The 22527-nt window shown below is 29.4% G+C and overlaps 1 protein-coding gene across 2 annotated transcripts in view; it reads left to right on the top strand.

Annotated features, from left to right (window-relative positions):
• The window catches only part of LOC122710897, a 93529-nt gene extending 76148 nt beyond the window's left edge, over positions 1-17381 (top strand). For both annotated transcript variants that reach the window (XM_043929125.1, XM_043929124.1), the window contains 10 exons: positions 4041-4473; positions 5374-5770; positions 5994-6228; positions 6336-6507; positions 6660-6899; positions 7188-7343; positions 9561-9718; positions 9914-10023; positions 15836-16360; positions 16630-17381. In XM_043929125.1, coding sequence (XP_043785060.1) covers positions 4041-4473; positions 5374-5770; positions 5994-6228; positions 6336-6507; positions 6660-6899; positions 7188-7343; positions 9561-9718; positions 9914-10023; positions 15836-16360; positions 16630-16782 — 2579 coding nt within the window. In that variant the 3' untranslated portion in view covers positions 16783-17381. The remainder of the gene's footprint in view (positions 1-4040; positions 4474-5373; positions 5771-5993; positions 6229-6335; positions 6508-6659; positions 6900-7187; positions 7344-9560; positions 9719-9913; positions 10024-15835; positions 16361-16629) is intronic.
• The last annotated feature ends 5146 nt before the right edge of the window (positions 17382-22527 follow it).

Here is a 22527-nt window from a genome sequence, read left to right as displayed (position 1 = left end):
CATAAATCATTATCGATGAAAAGAAGAAAAAGTAACAAATTTAAACTTATCTCATCGGGATAAAATCCAATCCATATAATTCTAAAAAGGAGAGAGAGAGAGAGAGAGAGAGAAAAGAAAAAAAAAGAAACTAATCTAGAAGCAAACTCGATCCATCAAACATTTACTCGACACCGCGACAAGATTACCACCCCTCCATCAACCTAAAAAAAAAAAAAAAAATCTCACCGTAATACCAACCTTCTCTCCCTTCTCAAAAAGTCCAAAAATTTTGCCAAGAATTACCAACGATATTAGACTGCGGATGTTTACATAAATTATTATATAGAAAACAGATAAAGCAATAATGGACAAATACATATTTTATTTTCTATCTTTCGCGTAATAAGTATGTTTTGCATATTGATATTTATAATTATATGCAAAAATATATTATTATATATTCACACATGCATATTCTATAATCATATGGCAAATTTGTATCGTTAGATTAATTTATTCTATCGGTAAACTCTCACATAACAGCGTAGTCATAGTATACGTGTAGTAAATGCTAATTATAGGCTACACAAACCATGTTTTTTGCAACCTTGAGTTATTAATTGAACACGTTACATTATATTTTGAATTAGAACAATTCAGATATTATCAGAACGATAAGATAATTATTCGTACAAGGATTTTTGGATATTTAGAAAAAAAAAAAAAAATAGACGTAACTTTTTTTAAAAATCCATCATCATTAACACTATCGAGAACGCGATACTAACGTCACACGATCCATTAACTTACTTCTGCCCAACGTTTTTATTATTATTATTACATATACTTACTACTTCAATTTTTTTGATTGTTCGTTATCTCACCTTTCAAATATTCGTATTATCATATTTTTCCGCAAACCGAAATATAACCGAGAAAAATATTTCGAAAATTATTATTGCGAGAGTTACATCGAATTTTGAAAAAAAAAAAATATATATATATATATATATAAAACGTAAGGATGAAAATCACGAGGGGAAACATCCGCAGTTTAATCGTTATTTTATCCTCCATATGAGAGGATATATCTCGCGATCCTTCGACGCAGAGATACGAGAAGAAGCTGGAAGAGGAGCATCGTCATCCGTAGGAAGGGGGTGTAAAAGAGGAACCGGCTGTCCCCGGGTATCGACGATCGAATTTACGAACCACTACAGGCCATTAGTTCCTGCAGGGAGAAAGCCGAGATTAGAGGGGCGGAAAGACGACCAGTCTGGAGAGAGAAAGGGAGAGAGAGAGAGAGGGAGAGGGAGAGAGACGAGGATGCACCGGGGCCGGTTCACTTTAAGTTCGAATACCAAGCCTGTCTATAAACAGTTTGGTGTTCTACCTTACAGTGAGTCGACCGTGGTATCGTCGACGTTCCAACAAGTAAAGAGAGAGAGAGAGAGAGAGAGAGAGAGAGAGAGAGAGAGAGAGAGAGAGAGAATGTTGAACGTGTGTGTCCATCTAAAGGTTGGTGTATAACACGTATATTCACGACAAATTAATTTTTGATTGAAAAAATATAGTGTTTTTTTATTGGCTTTATTGATCTAAGGGGATTTTTAACAGGTTATCGATATTCGAGAGATATATCGCTTGATTTGCGATTTTTTTCCTTGAGAGGGCTCTCTTGAATTGCTTGCTCTTAATGCGATGATCGTTTTGATAGGATATTTTAGAAGTTCTTAGTTCTTCTCTCTTTTTGCCGGACAATTCTTAATATCTGAATTTGTTTATCAAAAAAAAAAAATGTTAGATGTTTAATTATCTTTCAATATATAAATAACGGTTGAATTTTTACTATTTTTTGTTTTTACTAGGGATTATTTCTAAATGAAGGAGAAAACGAAAATAGAAAAATAACAAACGAATTTTTACAATAACATATGATATAATTATATACATAAAGAATAAAAATTACAAACAAAATGTTGCATTAAGATTTAATTAGTTGTATAAATTTTCAAATATATCGTCTTCATATATCGTGATCAAGCCATCTTATCTTTAAGAACTTTTTTCGTGACACTATATAAAATGATCTCGAATTTACCAATCATCAATTCTACTTCTCTTAATCTAAAAAAAAGAATAATATCTATATCTATACAATAATTATAATATCAAGGATTTATGACATAATCTTCATATCACTTAGGAATTTTATTTTTTATATCCATGAAAAATGTCCACGGTGGTTCAGATTTTCCAGAAAATCTTTACCCAAAATTTGATTTCCTCAAAAATATCTCGTACAATAATCCGCGTGTCATAAACCTTCTAGAGAGAAAAAAAGAGGCAGAAAGAAAAGAGAGAAAGAGAAGGAGAAGGGCGGATCGATGAAAAGCGGAATGTTGCGAAGGGGGAAACGCGATACGTGACTAAGTGGACGGGATAGCCTAGTTGCACGTCGAAAGAAAAAATCCTTGAAAGAGGGCAACCCCCGATAGTTCGATCGGATTCGACCCCAACAGCAGCCTTGCTTCCTTAATGATTTCCACGCCTCTCGACTCTTTCACGTTTCCACGTGGCTACGAGGAAACGTCTTCGAGGTGGTTTGGATCGACTGTTGCTTCGGGGTGGAGGGTGAATAATAAGAGGGTGGATTCGTTGAAATTTCGTTCTCGATCGAGGATGCGAGGAGTGTGTTGTTTCGAGGAGGATGGAAGGGTGAATTGAGGAGAATAATGGGAAATGAAATTGGGGGGAGACAGGGGTGTGAAGTAGTTGCATGGTGTTTCTGAAAAAGTTTCTGTTTATTGCTGAGTTTTGAGGAGACTCGTGAGGATAATTTTTAGATGTCGTTTACTTTTACGATAAAGTAAGTAATAATGATAAAAAGTTGTTCAACGTTGTTATATAGATAGATAAATAATAATTGAATTTGGTATACGATTGTTAAAATTAGATATGTGGTATATGTATAAAATAATTTTCGTTATATCTATTGTGTTCAATTACAGTGAATTCAGATTGTGAAATTGCAAGTTTTTATTAAAATGATAATTATATAATTGTAGATTTGCTAATTTGTATTTTTTAATGAATAAATATCAAACGATAAGGATTGCTTTATCGAATAATACGTAGTTTCTCGTCGAAATAAGGAAAAGATAATGATCATTCGCTGTTAAATGAAGAAATAAGAAATAAAATAAATAAAATAAATTTAAATGAATAATTATTTCGTATAAAAATAAAAGTAAAAGCAAACAAATAAGTTTTCTGTTATATAACAAATAAAAGAATGAAAATCGGATAAATTAATGAGAGATTACGAGTACTAAATAATGAACAATGATTAATGGAATACATAACCGTAATCAAGTAACAAACGGATGAAACAAATAAAATCTCTTTCGTTATTTGAACAACGTCCAACAAATATTTCATGTATCATATTTTTTAATTTTATTTTATTTGCTTCTCGCTCACGGAATTACATTTTAGTCGTACATCATTATAATGAAGTTGCGCAATGTCTTTTTAATAAAATTACTAGTTTCTGAATTTCCCATTAAACTTCAAAATTGTAATAAATTACAATCCTCTTCTCTCGTTAGTAAATAAAATTCGAATTATAAATTATTAAAGAACATAATAAATACAGTTTAAAAATAATAAATAATTAATTATAACTTGATTAATGGGTACAGTGAATACTTTAAAAAAATTATATCATTATGTATTCTTAATATTATAAAATAATCATTATTCTAAAATTATTATTTTACATTTTCAAGATTATTCACAACTTCAACCTGAATTTAATCTTTTAAAAAAATCATTCTTTGATTAAATGGATAAAAATTAAATGGAATTAAATATAAAAATTACGTTAAAATTATTATTTTAAATTTCAAAGAAAAAAAATTCAAATAATCCAACTCTAATTTGTTCAAATTAATTTATTCCTTAAATCCTCACGAAGAGAGACCATCCTTTCCTTCGTTACTCTTATCCATAATAATTCGCAATATGATTAAGCAAAATATTATATTTTCCAATAGATGAATTCTGCAACGAGTTCCCTCACAACCTGATACCTACACCTGGCTACTGGATCGAGTGCTCCAGACAGCAGATCACCTCTGACACGATCTGGGATGAGAGCGAGAGCGGAGAGGCGACCGACACAGAATTGGCCGAGGTCCAGCAAGAGTCTGACACCGACGAAGTGCCCAGAAAGAAGACCACGATCGAGGAGCAATGGGAGAAGAACCAAGGATTCGAGTTGACCTCGGTCGAACAAGAGACATACGAGAAATATTTCTATGGAACTGAGCATTGGAATTATTTCACCAACGACGACGACCTTGGCCCCGTGATACTTAGCATCAAGCAGGAAACGTTGAACAGTCGGGATCAGTTCAGAATTCTCGTCAGGGCTATCAGTTACACTGTACACGGATTGATTCCCGCGAGTTGTGTATTTGCTGATAGGTATTTATTTTATTTAATTTTCTATTTTCAGTAAGAATTTTATAAGAATTTTGATATTTTTTAATATCTCTTGAAAAAATATTGGAAAAATTTGTATTTGTATTTTTATTTGTATTTGTATTTTAAGTGGATAGAAATTTGTTGATTGCGTCAATTGCAAAAGTAATTTCGAAAAATCAATAACACGAGTCGAACAAGTAGTATAAGTCAGCCATTTCGCTTGTAAGTGTAATATACGCATATCGAGTGACACAGTTAAAAGTGAGAGTAAAGAATGGTTATATCCTAACTCTCTCTAGAGATATTAATATCGTTTAAGTAAATGGGATTAAGAGAAAAGTTGTTTTATATTTCGAAATGAAATGGGATAATGCAAATTTTGTGTCTTTGGATAGGAAGATATGTTTTAAATTACTTTTGAGAATATTACAAATTTATTATATTCCAATTGAAAGAATCATAAAATGCTATTTGCTGCACAAATAACAAATAGTTAACTTTATTGCTACGAGGAGCACATACTTATATGAAACATATATACGCTTTTAGAAATCATTTAGTGAAAGACAACACAGATTTCTCTGTAACACAGAATTGCTTTTATTTTCATTTAGAAATGTTACGCTGTAATCAATCGGAGTGAAATCAAATAAAATCTAAATCTGTTGATGCATTGACAATATGCTGATTACGTAATATTACGTTTTCTTTTTTTAAAGATTTATCAACGATTAAAAAAAATAATACAAATTATGAAAATTCTACAAAAATTGAAGAAAAAAAAAAAAATTAAATTTCAAATCAGGTAAATCTCCCTCACTTTTCGAAATCTCTTCTTTTTGAAAATATAAATCGATCGTTTTCGTGTTACGAAAATTATTTTTCATTCTCGTTTTTCAGGTACAATCGAGAGGAAGTGGTGCGTAGTTTAGGCAAAGAGGTGAACGTGAATCCACCGTTAACGTTGGGCCAATTACCTGACACCCAGGACGAGCTTCTGAAGCTGGATCAGGTGTTCATAAAATCGGAGCTGAAAGTCGGGGTTCTTTACGTTCAAGAGAATCAATGCACAGAGGAAGAGATATTGGATAATCACGAGAATTCGCCATTGTTCGACGAGTTCCTGCAGATTCTCGGCGATAAAATTCGTCTGAAGGGTTTCGACAAGTACAAGGGTGGATTGGATACGATTCATGATCTGACCGGATTGTACTCGGTCTACACCAATTGGCGAGGGATCGAGATCATGTACCACGTGTCCACCTTTCTCCCCAATGAGAAACACGACGTACAGAGGGTAAAGAAAAATTCTTTTCTCCAACATATTCATTTCCGATTAACGTAACTAATTTTCATCGATAAATAATCGATATTTTCATTATTGTATCTACTATGCCTCTGTCAATTAAATCGATCTGTCCTCTTTGATATTTATTAATTTAATTAATTAATTTATTTAATTAATTTAATTAATTTTTCAAGATAATGGTAATAATAGTTTTTTTTTTTTTTTTTTTTAGGTGCAAAAGAAACGACACATAGGAAACGATATAGTGTGCGTCGTGTTCTTGGAGGCTGACAAGACGTCGTTTAATCCAGCTTGTATGAAGTCGCATTTCCTCTACACGTTTATTCTGGTTCGAGTCAGTCCACGGATAAAAAGGAAAGTTACCAGATACGAAGTATCCGTCGCTACGAGGGACGAAGTTGGAGCATACAAACCTTATCTTTGGGAACAAAATGTGTTTAAAAAGGGTAAACAATATTTCCTACACATTCTATCAAGAAATCTTAATTTGCAAAAATGTATGAATATAGTTAGGCTTGTGATTTCTACAAGATATTAATATATATATATATAGGTCCCATGTTTCGTGAGTGGTTATTGACAAAGATTGTCAACGGAGAGAGAGCGAGTTATTCCGCGCCAAAATTCGCAAAGATGCAAGAGAGAACGAGGACTCAAATGTTGGAAGATATTGTAGCTAACTTGGCCAATCACGCAGAAACTGGCCAAATTCCAAAACCGTACAGGTGAGTAAAAAAATAAAAATTAATAAGGATAAGGATAAATTAAACGCTGATTGGTTTTTTTACTTTGCATTACATTTTATTTAAATTATATACAATTTTACAATTAATACAATTATTACAATTGACATTGTTATTTTTTTTCTTTTTTTTAGGCGTGGTTCATGGAGACCAATAGGACACATGAGGCCATCTTCGCCGCTTTTGGATTCAGTCAGGGATCAATTCGAGGATCCAGACCAACTTGCCAAGGACTTCACTAAAGTGTTCTTGAACGATCAAGAGAATGCCACGTTAAATACGAATCTGTTCGACATTTCGTTCTTGGTGCATGGTCCACAGAAGCAGAAAGTTCGATTCTTCGGTGTTAGAGCGATTTTGGCGGTCAGAAGCAGGTACTGGATCTGCAATCAAGAAATTAAATTATATTGTTGTTATTAATGTAAATAATTTTCAAATATATGTAAAATTGATATCAAAATAAATTTCTTTTCACAAAATTCTATTTCATTTTTTTTTTATTCATTTCACTGTTATTACTATTACTTTATTACTATTTTTATAATAATGTCTTAAATTTTTGAAACTCTTATTTAAAAATTAAATATACCAAAAATACAAATAATAAATTGACGTTTGAATAAGATCGTATAAAATTACTGATTTTTTTAAATTTGTTCTAGAGTCTTCCAAGAAATGTTGTATGGAATTCAAGCTGGTTTTGGAAGTCCACAAGTACCGGTTGCCGAATTACTTGCTAGGCCAGTGCCCACATTATTCAGTCCACAGAAACCAAGAAGTTCAAACTTTCTTCAGGTTCCTGACGTGGAAAGTCCAAGGTTTGTATCTTGCGAATTACTTTTGTTAATTAGAATTGTGCATTTTTATTTTCAAATCCAGTTTATATATCAATATATATCAAGGTTAATTAATACATATGCAACAAATAAAAATATTTATTGACAATTATATAATTCAGACGCAATGTATTCATTAATCCATTTTTTTCTAATTATAAAGAAAATTATTCCTTTTTTTTTTTGTACAATTTTTATTTTTTTTATAAATACAACATTACATTATAATATTATATGTAATTTAAATTTAACAATATATTAATTAAATTATATGTATTAGATTTTGTAATATTTATTTTTATGTTAATATTAATGTAATTAGTAATATAGTTTTATTATATTGTTATATTGTATCATTTTATTATATTATATTATTATAATTTATATTGTTTATATTATTTTTTGTAAATTAAAGAATCAATCAGTTGTATTTTTTCTTCTCTTTTATTTTCAACTTTCCTTTTCTGTGTTAAAATATTTATTTCATTCCTATCCTCCCCTGATTAAATAAAATCTTTTTTACAGAATATTAACTAGTAAAATATTTTCGTTTTAATCAAAAAGGACTTGCATGGAAACAAATACATACACGAATCCTTATCACAATCCTATCCTATCTTAACATTTCTATTTTATTTTATTTTCGATTTTCGAATTTTTTGCATAATTAATCCACGAAAGAAATGGGTTAATGTAAATGGACTAAGATAAGGATATAACTGGATTTATTTAGCAAGTAAAAAAAAGCCGGAAGTAACGGTGAGATTCAACTTGCCTTTGATGTCGTTGTCGAATGTAATTTTATATATATTTATCTTTATATTATATATTATATATCGTACATTTAATCGTAATTATGTGTATTTTTTACGGCACTTCCATGTCTCCTATCCTCACACACGTACACACACTTACACACTTGTATACACGTGCATATACAAACAATTACACACAGCACCGCATGTGATTATATAAGTATTTTCACTTTTGACAAAATTTCCGTATTATATTCTATATTATATACGCAAATTGAATTTTTTGCGATGCAAGATATAGTTGAAATCCGGTGTCTTATATTTTCCTTGTCTTTTGAATGATTATATTGTGTAGCATGTTTAATTATTCGAAATTATAATTTGAAAACGAATTGAAAACGTTGAAAAAAGCACTGCAAGAATAACTATCGAACTTATCACACCAGCCATGCTAATTATTATTAATATATATCTATCTTATTAGCTTCGGTCGTGATAGACGTGTCGATTTTCCTTTTTTTTTTCTTTTTCTCTTCCTTTTTCTTCTTTATATTTTATTTCATTTTCCTTTGCCGTGCGTGCTCTGTTTGCCTTCTATCTCTCGAATTCTCGGTTTTTCTCTCAATTTTAACCCTTTGCTGGCGAATGTACTCGCAAATAGAATTTTCAAATTCATCTATTATTATATTCATCTATATTAGATATTGATCGTTTTTATTAGTGTAAATAGAAGTATTTAAAAAAAAGAAAAGAAAATCAAAATTCTTCGCTTTGTTTTCATAACTGTTTGATGAATTTTTGAGATAATAAAACTTTATACAGAAAATTTTATAGTGCTTGAACAGTTAGTTTCTATTATTGAACAATCATTTCTACTTACGTAAATACAGTTATAATTAATTGATATATATAAAATATAATATATTTTGTATTTTTTAGTACACAGATAATTATATAAAAGTGATATGAGTTAATGTTTGTTGTTTCTTCCAATTGTTTCGTCCGCAAAGGGTTAAAAACATGTTCGATATCTTAAAAATTTATTTACAAACGATTATGGCATACGATCTGGCTATATAGGCATGCGGTAAACACGTTCGAGAACGAATTAATTGAATTTATTATCTCTTAATCTTGTCTCTGCTCGGTTTCTCTATATTCTCTATATTGGCATTCTCCAATTTTTGCGAACGAAGGAGACGAGCTTTCGTCGTTGTCTCGTAATGTACATTTTTACTGCTATTATTCGATGCGTTCAGGAACGTCCACTTAAACCCGATCAAACCTTTGGAAAAAAAATAAATAATTCCATCCCTCGAACGTTCCATCATGGATCCAATTTGTTCCGAACTCGATGATCTTTCCCTCTCAAGAAGAATTTCCTCTCCGTATCCTGAGGTGCCGCTCTGCGGTTTCTGTGAGATACTGGCTCTGACTTGTTTAGACCTAAAAGCGTGCCCTCGTCACCGATGATGAAGCGGGCGTTCTCGAGGCTCGGCACGATCACTGCAGGCTGGGGAAGGAGCATCAAAAAACACGGGAGCGGAAACACTTTGCAATCCGAGGATCGAAAACGTTGGGCTAGTTCACAGGATTGCAGCAGTAAGTATAGTATCATTATTATTTAGATTTAGATTTTTATTGCAATAGAAGCTCAATTTTTAATAATAGCAGATAACTAACTCTATGAGATATTAATTTGAAGAATTAACATGGATTAATTCTTCTTTTTTAAATTTTAAACGGATATTGAGATAAATCTCGTTCCAGACAAATTTATTTACATTATATTTACAGATAAAGAGGCGAAGGAAAAGGAGAAAGCTGCACAACAATTAGCGGTGCCAAGGCTAAGTGTTTGTGCAGATGCGCAAAAAGTTGACAGAGCGAAATTGGCACAGACAGAGGTAAATTTGATAAACAATAATAAACTAATATAAATATTGATGAATCTGTAACTTAGCCGCTCTCTCAGTTAATATTATTGGCTTCAATTATATATGTTATAAAATCACATTATTGATTTTTTTTTATAAATGTACATACATGACAGTGCATGCAAACGGTTACGCATTAATTGTTCAAATGCACGACAATCAGCAATTATTTCGTATATCAGGTAAGATAATAATCATATTAAGTGTTTGTTTGTAGCAAGCGTAAATATGTTAAAGATTATCCGGATAAACAAATTGGAGAAAAAAATTTTATTATCCAATCGGTCAATAAAAACAATCGGTTCATTCCCAATAATAAAAATACAAAGTATCCTCGAATTCTTAAAAAATTAAAAAAATGATAAAAAACGCACCAAAAGTAAGTGGAGATAAGTGTATTAGCAGTAGAAATCTAAATTTATATTTAAATTGGGAAAAACAACGTTTTGAAGCTCTAAAAAATCGGCTACGATAAGAGGAAATGGTAAAAAAGTAAGTAGGAGAACGGTAAATATACGATAAATTTGAAAAAACTGCTTTTAAATTATGTTCTCCTAGTAGAAAATCGAATATTTGGCCAAAGGTAACCTTCTATTGTTCGAGCAATCGGAAATTTCCAAGAATTTGACGTCATTTCCAAGAAATTTAGAAATTCTAAGAAGTCGACCTCGTTTCCAAGAATTTTAGAGATTCCGAGAATTTGACGTCATTTCTTGGAAAAATTTTTCGATCGACCTCCTATTGTATCATGTTCTCCTAATACAAAGTCGACTTTTCGGTCAAATATTTGGTTGGTTCGAATATTTAGAAATTTCCAAGAATTTGACGTCATTTCCAAGAAATGTAGAAATTCTAAGAAGTCGACCTGATTTCCAAGAATTTTAGAAATTCCGAGAATTTGACGTCATTTCTTGGAAAAATTTTTCGATCGACCTCCTATTATATCATGTTCTCCTAATACAAAGTCGACTTTTTGGACAAAAATTTTTCTATCGCTCAGCGATTTTCGATCTTATTCTTTTTTCTCGAATATCTCGTTTACTATTTATAATATTAAAAAATGCTTGAAATAAAAGTTGAATGGTTTCGAAAGGATTATCTTCTGGTGCCCTCAGTTTTTTCGTAGATGGACTCATAAAAAAGTTCTCGACGTCAATTTTATTTCATTAAATGCAATCGTACAATTTTTAATGGACCAATCGATGTATCGTGCTATTCTCTATAAAAAATTACTAAGCCATATATAGCAAAAAATCATTAGTTTAAAAGATATTTAATTAAATTTAACTATTTTTTAAACTATAAATTTTTTGCTATGTATGCCTTAATAATTTTTTACAGACAATGCCAAGATACATCAGCTGGAATATTAAAAAGAGTATGTTTCCATTTAAAGAAACAACATTCACTCTCATAAATCCTTTACGCTTCTATATTTGAAAAAACAAATAGCAAAGGGATGTACCTCCCACGAAATCCTTCAACTTTTATTTCAAACATTTTTTAATATTCCCAAAAACAAGCGAGATATTCCAGATAATATTAATCGAACACCCAGTGCATTATATTATGCAATAGATCATTAAAAACAATCGGTTCATTCCCAATAATAAAAGTACAGTGCTCAAAGAATCCTCGAATTCTTAAAAAATTTAAAAAAATGATAAAAAACGCACCAAAAGTAGGTGGAGATAAGTGTACTAGCAGTAGAAGTCTAAATTTATATTTAAATTGGGAAAAATAACGTTTTAAAGCTCTAAAAAATCGGCTACGATAAGAGGAAATGGTAAAAAAGTAAGCAGGAGAACGGTAAATATACGATAAATGTGAAAAAACTCCTTTTAAATTATGTTCTCCTAGTAGAAAATCGAATATTTGGCCAAAGGTAACCTTCTATTGTTCGAGCAATCGGAAATTTTCAAGAATTTGACGTCATTTCCAAGAAATTTAGAAATTCTAAGAAGTCGACCTCGTTTCCAAGAATTTTAGAGATTCCGAGAATTTGACATCATTTCCTGGAAAAATTTTTCGATCGACCTCCTATTGTATCATGTTCTCCTAATACAAAGTCGACTTTTCGGCCAAATGTTTGGTTGGTTCGAATATTTGGAAATTTCCAAGAATTTGACGTCATTTCCAAGAAGTTTAGAAATTCTAAGAAGTCGACCTGGTTTCCAAGAATTTTAGAAATTCCGAGAATTTGACGTCATTTCTTGGAAAAATTTTTCGATCGACCTCCTATTATATCATGTTCTCCTAATACAAAGTCGACTTTTCGGCCAAATGTTTCGTTGGTTCGAATATTTAGAAATTTCCAAGTATTTGACATCATTTCTAAGAATTGTCAAAATTCTTGGAAGTATTTTTCGAACGACCTCCTGTAGTATTATGCTCTCCTAATACAAAGTCCAATTTTCGAGTATTAAAAATTTCTTGTCGAATTTTTAACATTGTATTAGGAGAATATAAATTAATAGGAGGTGGCACAAGTTTTATACTTACCTTTTTTACTTACCCTCTTGTACTTACCTTTTATATCATATTCTCTAGGAATTAATCATTTTTTAACAGTTTACTTAATTCTAAGGGATTGAGGGAAATATAGGATGGGTTATTATTTTAATATCTCATTAATATTTCATAATGAGATATTAAAAAATGAGATAAAAGTTATATGATTTGAATAGAGATATGTTGTTTTCTTTAATTTTTTCACAAATGGACGCATTGAAGCCTTATGGAAATTAACATTGTTTCTTTAATTAGAATTATATATCTTTCAATGAACTAATAAATGCAACACGATATTCTTTATAAAAAAGTATTAAGGCATTCATAGCATAAAACCATTAAAAGTTTAAAAAATATTTAATCAAATTAAATTATTTTTTAAACTACTGAGTTATTTGCTATATGGGATTTAATACTTTTTTTTATAGAGAATGATAAGATGCATTTATTGAAGCATTAAAGAATCTAAAATTCTATTTAAAAAATCAACATTAACGTTCATAAATCTTCTATGGATCAACATATGGAAAAATTAAGATTATAAGAATATCTCCCTTTCGAAACCATTTAACTTTTATCTGAAACGTTTTTTAATATTATGAAAAATAAACGAGATATTCAAAATAATATATATAAAGACAGTATGTAAATTTAAGAGAATTGTTGAAAAATTAATGCCGGAAAAGACCGCTGTAAAAAAGTAAGTAAAAAGGTAAGTAAAGATAAGTATATCTAAAATTAAGGAAACAGTTGAAAAGTACTTTAAAAAGTAGCTGTAAAAAGGTAAGTAAAGGTGAGTAAAGGTAAATATATAGTATTAAGGAAACTGTTGAAAACTACACAATAAAAAAAGTAGCTATAAAAAGGTAAGTAAAGGTAAGTAAAGGTAAGTATATAGAATTAAGGAAACTGTTGAAAAATATATAATACAAAAAAGTAGCTGTAAAAAGGTAAGTAAATAGAAGGTAAGTAAAGGTAAGTATTTTACAAATAATTTTTGAAAATTTTCGAAAATTTCGAAAAATTTTTGTAAATAAACATTGGAAATGTAAATAAACAAACCGAGAATGTAAATAAACATTGAAAATGTAAATAAACAAACCAATGTTTGTAAACAAACCGAAATTTTAGCGCCAGAGCTCTAAATTTTCGAAAATTTTTGTAAATAAACATTGGAAATGTAAATAAACAAACCGAGAATGTAAATAAACATTGAAAATGTAAATAAACAAACCGAAAATGTAAATAAACAAACCAATGTTTATAAACAAACCGAAATTTTAGCGCCAGAGCTCTAAATTTTCGAAAATTTTTGTAAATAAACATTGGAAATGTAAATAAACAAACCGAGAATGTAAATAAACATTGAAAACGTAAATAAACAAAGCAATGTTTATAAACAAACCGAAATTTTAGCGCCAAAGCTCTAAATTTTCGAAAATTTTTGTAAATAAACATTGGAAATGTAAATAAACAAACCGAGAATGTAAATAAACATTGAAAATGTAAATAAACAGACCAATGTTTGTAAACAAACCGAAATTTTAGCGCCAGAACTCTAAATTTTCGAAAATTTTGAAATTTTTCATGAGTAAAATATAATTTGAAAGATGATAAAAATTTCTAAAAATGTAATATACTTACCTTATACTTACCTTATACTTACCTTTTTAATCTGCTATTATTTTCAGGAACAAATGTTTTTTTCAACAGTTTACTTATATCTAGTTATAAAATTTGATATGCTTACCTTATATTTTCCTGATACTTACCTTTTTAGTCTACTATATTTTCTGAAACAAATCTTTTTTACAATACTTTACTTATATCTAATTATATTTATAAATTTATAAATTTAACTTACCCTTTCTATATTTATTTCTTTATCATATTATTATCCAGTAACTGTAAAAAAAAAAGTAAAATATATTTGAAATAAGAATATAAAATATATAAAAAACAATTACATATATCTATATCTTAAGATTATTATATGAAATATTCAAACTAATAACATTAGATGAGATATTATTAAAATTGATAAAATATTACGTATAAAATCCTCGAAATTATAATGCATAATGATTGAATCTCTTGATACAAATTATATTTAAGTCTCGATTGCTTTATCGAGCAAGTTAATTATTATTTTGAAGTTTATACAAATGATAAAAACATAGAAAAATTTAAAATTAAATTTCTTAAAAATCGACTATTTCCTTGTTTTTATGAAACTCCAAATTTAAAATGTGTTGAACGTAACTGGTTCAAAAATTTTGTTATTTAATTTTATTTCTCTATAAAACGAAATCTATAATTCGTCCCACAATCTTTCAATTAAAAAGAAGGAAATTTAATATCTTTATTTTAATATTTTGCTGGAAACATAATTTCTATTAACATTTGATAATTTTGGATATTTGAAAAAAATATTTTTAATTCTTTTTAAGTATAAAAATTGTTTAAATATTTCATAAACAATTCTGTAATTATAAAATGAAAACTAGAATTGAAAAATAAATCATAAATATACATACTTTTGGAATAATCTATAATTTGTAACAATTAATTTAATATTCAATAATATTATGCAATATTGTCCATTGTTCTCTAAAAAGAATTCAATAAATCTTCTATTATAAAATATTATAAAAATTTCATGCAAAGAAAAATTATAAAATTTGATATACTTACCTGTTTTGTACTTATCTTGTACATATTTAACTTTCTGCTATTATTATAAATCTATCAACTATAAAAAAAATACAAAAATATATATAAAATATGCATAAAATATATAAAAACAATGATACATGTGAAAATATGCAAATAAAATGATATAATAATTAATAGAGATTGAAATTCTTGAAAATTCGTCGTAACTCTTCTGATTCTAAACGTTTCTTTTCCAAGAATTTTCTACATGTAAATAATAATATACAAAAAAAAAAATAATGATTCAGCTTTTGCCGTTGATAACTATACACACATCACAAATATGTAATAAAATAATTAAAATATCTGTAAAAAAACATTCTGTTAAATTATATTCATATACATTTTATATTACAACAAAATTCATAAATGAAACTTTTGATTTATATAAATGTTATTCAATATTTTTCTAATACATCTTAAAAATTCATTATTTTAATTTTGTAATTTTACAAACTATTTCCAACACTTTTTATATAGAATAACATTTTATATATTTTAATATTATAAAATTATTATATATATTTTATATTGTAAATTTTTCTCGTTCATACAGTTCGACATCATCGAGTTCGATCCAAAGACGTTCAAAATCCTGCTCAATTATCTGCAAACTGGCTCCTGTCCACTGACTTGCAGCAACATACCGGGTCTCATCTGTGCAGCGGAACACTACGATCTACCTGAGCTTCTACAAGCGTGTTTCCACCATGCAAAACAATTCTTACGGATCGAGATCGTATGCGTGATGCTGAGCGCGTTGGAGAATTATTGCTGGCGTTACACGTCCGCCTCAGAATTGGTCAACATGATCCTCGCTTTCATCGAAACCAGAGCGTATCAACTGTTCCAATCACCTGATTTCTTGACACTGAGCGAGTCGATGGTTCAAATGATCATGTGCAGAGGTCTCGAAGTTGGCGAGATTAGAAAATTCGAGGCGATGCTCGAGTGGGCGAAGAACAGGATTAAAGATAGAAAATCGACCAAAGTCGATCCGAAAGTGGAATTCAAGCGTATCATGGACAGACTAAGTAGAGATTTGAAACTGCATAGGATAACACCACAGGAACTTATCAGGGTGAGAATGTTAATTCACTAAAGGTCAAATATATTTTTTTTATAATTTTTAATATAAGTAAATTAGAAATAATATTGAATTCTATTATTGTGACAATGAAAGAAAAGAATTTGGATTTGATTATCTAATATTTCTTTCTTTTTTTATCACTTCTTTCTAAAAAAAAATCTTAGAATATTCATTATTAAGCTCGAAAAGGAATTGAAATTAAAACTTGAGAGAAATAAAATAATATAACAGAACTGATTTCTTACGTCTATATCTTTCAGATCGTTCTGCCATCGAAAGCGATCAAAAACGAGAGAATTCTCGAAACGTTGATGTATCAAGCAAACTCTGGCATCTTCAGGAACGTCGATAGTTACTTGGAAGATTACAAGGAAAAAGTGCAAAACCAGGAGAGTTTCGACTGTGGCCTCTAAAAAAAATATCGTGCATAGTGTATTAATTCAACAGCCCTTTTTACCTCTCTTCACCCTTATTAAAATGAAAGGAACAATACGTACCTGAGGAAAGTAGACTCTAACTACTACTAGTTCTTCGATAAATAAGGGTGGTCAACAAAAAGTAAAAAGAAATATCTCATCCAAGAGTTATTACTTCATTGAAACATCGTGTGAAGGAGGATCGAATTGATCGTGCCAAGGATCGATGATGGATCTCATAGACGATCATTTTTCAAAGATCTTCAATAAATTGTTCTTCCTATGGAAACACGTTTCGAACAACCGGTTGTTAATATAATTATAGAATCGATAGATATTGATCAAAGGGAAAAGTCTTAAAAAATAAAAGAATGGAATGGATATTCATATTGATCGTGACTATTATAGACGAAAAAAGAAAACGAAGAAAAGATATTTGATCGATTGAGAAATTTAATTTAACGTAAGAAAAACTGCACAAATTTCATATTATAGAAATAAAAATGAGAAGAATAAATAAAGCGAATGATATTGAAAGTAAAATCTCAGCCATGGTTATTTATTTATCGAAATTTTGTCGAATGGAAAGGAAATAGAAAAAAAAAAAAAAAAAAAAAAAAAAAAAAAAAAAAAGAATGAAAGGCGATAGATTTATAAAAGTAAGAATAACAGGCTGAAAAAAAATCGACGGCAATGCGATGCCGACCATGACAATCTGTATAATAAAAGCAAAGAAAAATCAATATTAAAAAGAAAGAAAAAAAAGAAAAAAAAATTGAAGAAAGAGAAATGCTATTAATATAATACGATATAAAAGTAACGATGATTAAATTCTTGATAACAGAGCTCGAGTGAAATTAAATTGTGTATATACATACATAACACATGTTGTGTATGTATATATATATATATGTAGATGTAAGAATGACACTAATGATAACAATAATATTAATAAATAATGATAAGAGAAATAATAATAGTAATAATTTTAAAAAAAAATGGGATAAAAATAATAATATACGACGTTGATGTTGAGTGTGAAATTAAAAAAATGAGGAAGAATAAGGAGAAAAAGAAAAAAAAAAAAAAAAAACTGGAACAAAAATATTCGAAGTCTGTTCTGTTTTCTATCGTAGTTTTTGTATCTTCAAAATACTCTAAGGCAGATATTCTAAAATTCACGGGAACAGGCTAGGCGAAAAGATAATATACACAAGAAAATAATATAAAGAGAGAGAAAGAAAAAGGAGAAATTTTCCTTTTTAACAGATATATTTCTCGTTTTTTAAATAAATAAGTAAATAATAAAAAGAAGAGGCAAAATTTCTCCGTTCGATTTTCATATCACGCTACACTTATTGACTTTTCAAATAAAAAAATTAAGAATATTGTTTCGCTGAACGATCGTTCGATAATTAATTCTGGCCTGATTCCCGAGTCTCATTGACTGCATTTTCACGAGTGAAATGAAAATAATAAAAAGATATACACGCACACGCATACACACATACAAATACACACGAAAAAAAAAGGAAAAAAAAAAAAGAAAAAAAAAAAAAAAAAATACGCGCGATTTTACAATACACGCTGAAGAGGCTGATTTTCGTCCTCCTAACTCTGTCCCCGTTTCGCTTTCGCTCTCGCTTCTCGAATTGTCCTCGATTCAACTCCTCCCTCCGTAAATTTCAAGAGAATGAAGATATTTTTTACACGATCACGACTCGACAATTTTTTTCCAATCCCTCTCTCACGTGTATTCTTTTTGTTATACGCAGACGTGTATCATCGAGAAATATTGTTCAAGAGATGGGAAAGAAAAGAGGAAAAAGAAAAAGAAAAAATAAAAAAGGGAAAAAAAGAGAAAGAAAGTTGATAAAAGAGGATAAAAAATGAAATACTCGTCGATTCGCGGGGATCGTCCAACTGTTAAGTGTCTTATTGTTCAGGCAAGCGGCTGGACGAAAGTAGATCATTTTTTTTCACATAGAAAACGAAAAAAATCATTGAGAAATCGATTGTAAAATACGTCCCTGTGACCACATGAGAAAAGAAGCACATCAAATTCTATGAACTCTATCACACATTTATCGAAAAATCGATCCAATTATTGATCGAGGAACACGGTTGACAGAGAAGAGAGGGCATTTTGTAATATTTTTTAACAGAATCGTAGAAAAAATTCGAGAGGTACAAATACATACATATTATAATATGTAAATGATGTACGAGCAGAGACGTCAGAGAGAAAGAGAGAGGGTTGATAATTAAAATAAGCTAACTAAATATGCAACCGTATGTGTAGCTGTAAAACAAGCTAGGAAAAGAAAAAAATGCAAAAAAAAAAGTATATTACATATATATTTAAAAAAAAAAAAACACGTGTCGTATTGTAAACGTGAACGTTTGTAAAATTGAAATCGTGTCGGTGGACGATGATCTGTCACGCGTTCAACAATGTAAATACATTTGATCGCGGCGATTATTTTGTTTATGTCTCGATCCTGGTCGTGAAACTCGATGTGTATTGAATTCAATATGCTATCTGTTGAACGACATTTTTGAATTCTTTCTGACAATTACAAAATTTTTAATTTCAAGATGTAAAGATTATTCAAGATCATTCGATACATCCTCGTTGCAATGTCTATGTAAAATTTATCATTAGAATAGATCATCAATTATCATTATCATTTGAAGTTTTTTTAATTTATTATAATTTTATATATATTTTATATATATGCAATTTTTTTAAATAATTTTATATATATGCATTTCTATCAATCTGAATATAATTTATAAGATTTAGAAATTTTTAATAATCCAGAACTTCCAGTTAATAAATTTACTAAAAATTCATTAATCATTTAGATAATTCTATTGAAATGAATGTGAAAACAATGCACTGCTATAATATTTTTAATTGACAAGATTTAAAAATTTTTAAAGGTCCAAATTTTACAATTTTCTAAAAGAGAGTAACGATCGATGAGTCGAAATTTATTGCTCATTATCCAACAACACATGACTGTCCACGTAATTGTCACATTGAACAGTGATCTGGAATAACGTAACGCCACGTGGTTCCTCGTTTGCCAAATAAATGTAATATTACGTGTTGCTATAAATGAATAATGTATACCGTATATATTTAGCATAAATCCTCGGGAAGCTGTGTGATACTGCTTTAAATCCGTGGTTTATCACTGATAGTCATAAGCATATTATATATAACTACACGATGCGCAATTAATCGCTGGTCGATACACGTGAATTATTATATATTACGAGATTATTATACATATACATATACGAGACTTGCAGTGAATCGCTGGTCGATACAATCGAAACGCTGCATGTCCCGCCATATACAATGTTAAAGAAAAACAAATTCAACACTCTGTGATTCACAGCTCGTTGTGCGTGGAATTACGTGATTCTCAGATCATTGTTGATGAAAAGAAATAATAGAAAGAATATCTGTTCCACAGATAGCGTGTTAATTACAAATATATGACGCGTTTCTTCGCGATCGTCTGCAATCCAGATTTTCAATCTGTGAACCGTGACCCTGAGAAGATGGCAAAAATTTTTCAAGATTGAGATTTGTTTGATGAAAAAGAAAATTTTTAAAAAATTAGAATGTTAAAAATTAGAATTTCTATCATTTTGATCTTTATGAAACATTATTCCTTAAAAAGATACTAAATTTTTCAAAAAAGTAAATTATAAAGCTGATCGAATAAATAGTAATGATAATTGTTTTTTTTTAAATTTGAAAAAAAAACGAATTATAAATTATTTTCTATTATTACAATAAAGGGTTACGATTCGAAAAAAGCAAAAAAAAAAAAAAACTGGCTCAAAAGTGACAAGATCAACGTCTAAATTTCTAAACGTCGCTATGCTCTCACGTTGTCGTTCATCTTCGTAAGTGCGAAAAATAACAGAATTTCCACGATACACCATGTCCACGATGAATATAAAAAATTTCCCCTAAAGGAATATTTGTATTATGAGTATACAAAAGTAAATTTATTAAAAAAAAGATCATGGGCAAAGTGTAACTCGTGTAATTCTGTTAACTCAGTGTGTAAGTGTAGATGTTTTAGTGTGTGATCGAAGTGTAATCGATTGATCGCAGTATCGATATATCAATTGTTCCTGGTTTTTCGAGAAATACTGGGGAGATCATTTGTCACAATGTGACGAAAAACATGGAGGCATAATTTAAATACAGACTCATAAATACGTGTTTCTATTATTTAACTAAATAAAAACTCTTTAATTTTAATTTAATCCTCTAATTCACAAAATTCATAAGTTTATTTTGTACTAAATCTACTAAATCTTTCAATCGAAAAAAAAAAAAAATGTATTATCCAAGATAAATATTTTAATTTTTTAAGATATTTCTTAAAAAAATACTAGCCAATGGGTCAAGTAAAAACTTATGCCTCCATACAGGGCATATTCTCTGCGATATGCGTGCACTGATGTACAAAAAGCGAATTTTTTTTCTATGCTCGACACGACAGTCCTAGTTACGTTGTTCGATGCACATCGCGAGATAGGAACAAATATCTTGAAAGAGGATGAAAATCTATCCAAAAGATTAGAAAAATCAGAAAGATAAAAGAAAGAAGCGAAACGATACCTCGTAGAAAAATGGTTCGAATCTCGATGAGAAGAAAAGAGAGAAAAAGATATTTTCATCGAAAGCGATTCTGTCCAGCCATTGCCGACTACTGTTCAACACTGTAGAAGTATTCATAAATCATAAAAGAAGATAAAAAGATGAATGAAACAGAGATATGAGGAAGAAGAGATAGAATTAGACAAACAAAAGAGAATGAAAATTGACAGAGTGTATGAATGAAACTATACATATATATATATATTCGTATATAAATATATAATATATATACATATATGAGGTACACACATACACGCACACTTCACACGTACACACACATGCACAACTAATGCAACACAGGAAGACGAGAATTATCGTGACGAAGATACCACGATCCGGATTGCGGCGAGTATCGAATACGTCGCGTTTTGAATTCCAATTCTTAAGTTCGGAATTCGATCACGAAATGCGTGATGGACGTGCAAGAGGGTTGTGTTTATAACGATACAACGCTTATCCTATGCGAGGAATATCGTAACGAGGGCTGCATACCGCAGCACGATGGTATTTTAACCCCTTTGTACTTGGAGAAAGCATCTCGTTCGAAAATCGTATCGAAATCCTAGATTTCGATGATGCAAGACTGTTTTTAAATAATATTATACATATCAATTTTATGATATTTTGAGGAACGAAAAGAGTTTAAAGATATTTAAAGATATTTAAAGATTTTTGAAGATAAATTAGTTAAGATCGATTTTATCGTCTTTGCTATTTTTTTTAAAAAAATGAAGACATTTTTTAAATAATTTTTTGATTAGCGAATTTTTATATTTAATTGGAAACGATACATTCTATAATTTTACTATTTTCTAAAAATGGAAAAAGATTTTAAGACTTGATACTGGATTTCATCAATATTTCAGAGAATTGAAAAATTTTTTAAAGATAAATTGATTAAAAATAATGGAATTTGTTTCACTCAAATTTATATAATGTGAAATTTATATAAAAAATAAAGACATGTTTATTATTTATGATAAATAAATAAAAGAAGAAACATATTTGAATTAAATAATTAAATAATTAAATTTTGGAACGAGGTTATC

The sequence above is a fragment of the Apis laboriosa genome, unplaced genomic scaffold, assembly GCF_014066325.1.
Source record: "Apis laboriosa isolate Shangri-la unplaced genomic scaffold, ASM1406632v1 scaffold15_cov152, whole genome shotgun sequence".
Classification (NCBI taxonomy): Eukaryota; Metazoa; Arthropoda; class Insecta; order Hymenoptera; family Apidae; genus Apis; species Apis laboriosa.
Note: the sequence above shows the minus strand (reverse complement) of the source record. Positions and strands in the feature narration are given on the sequence as shown.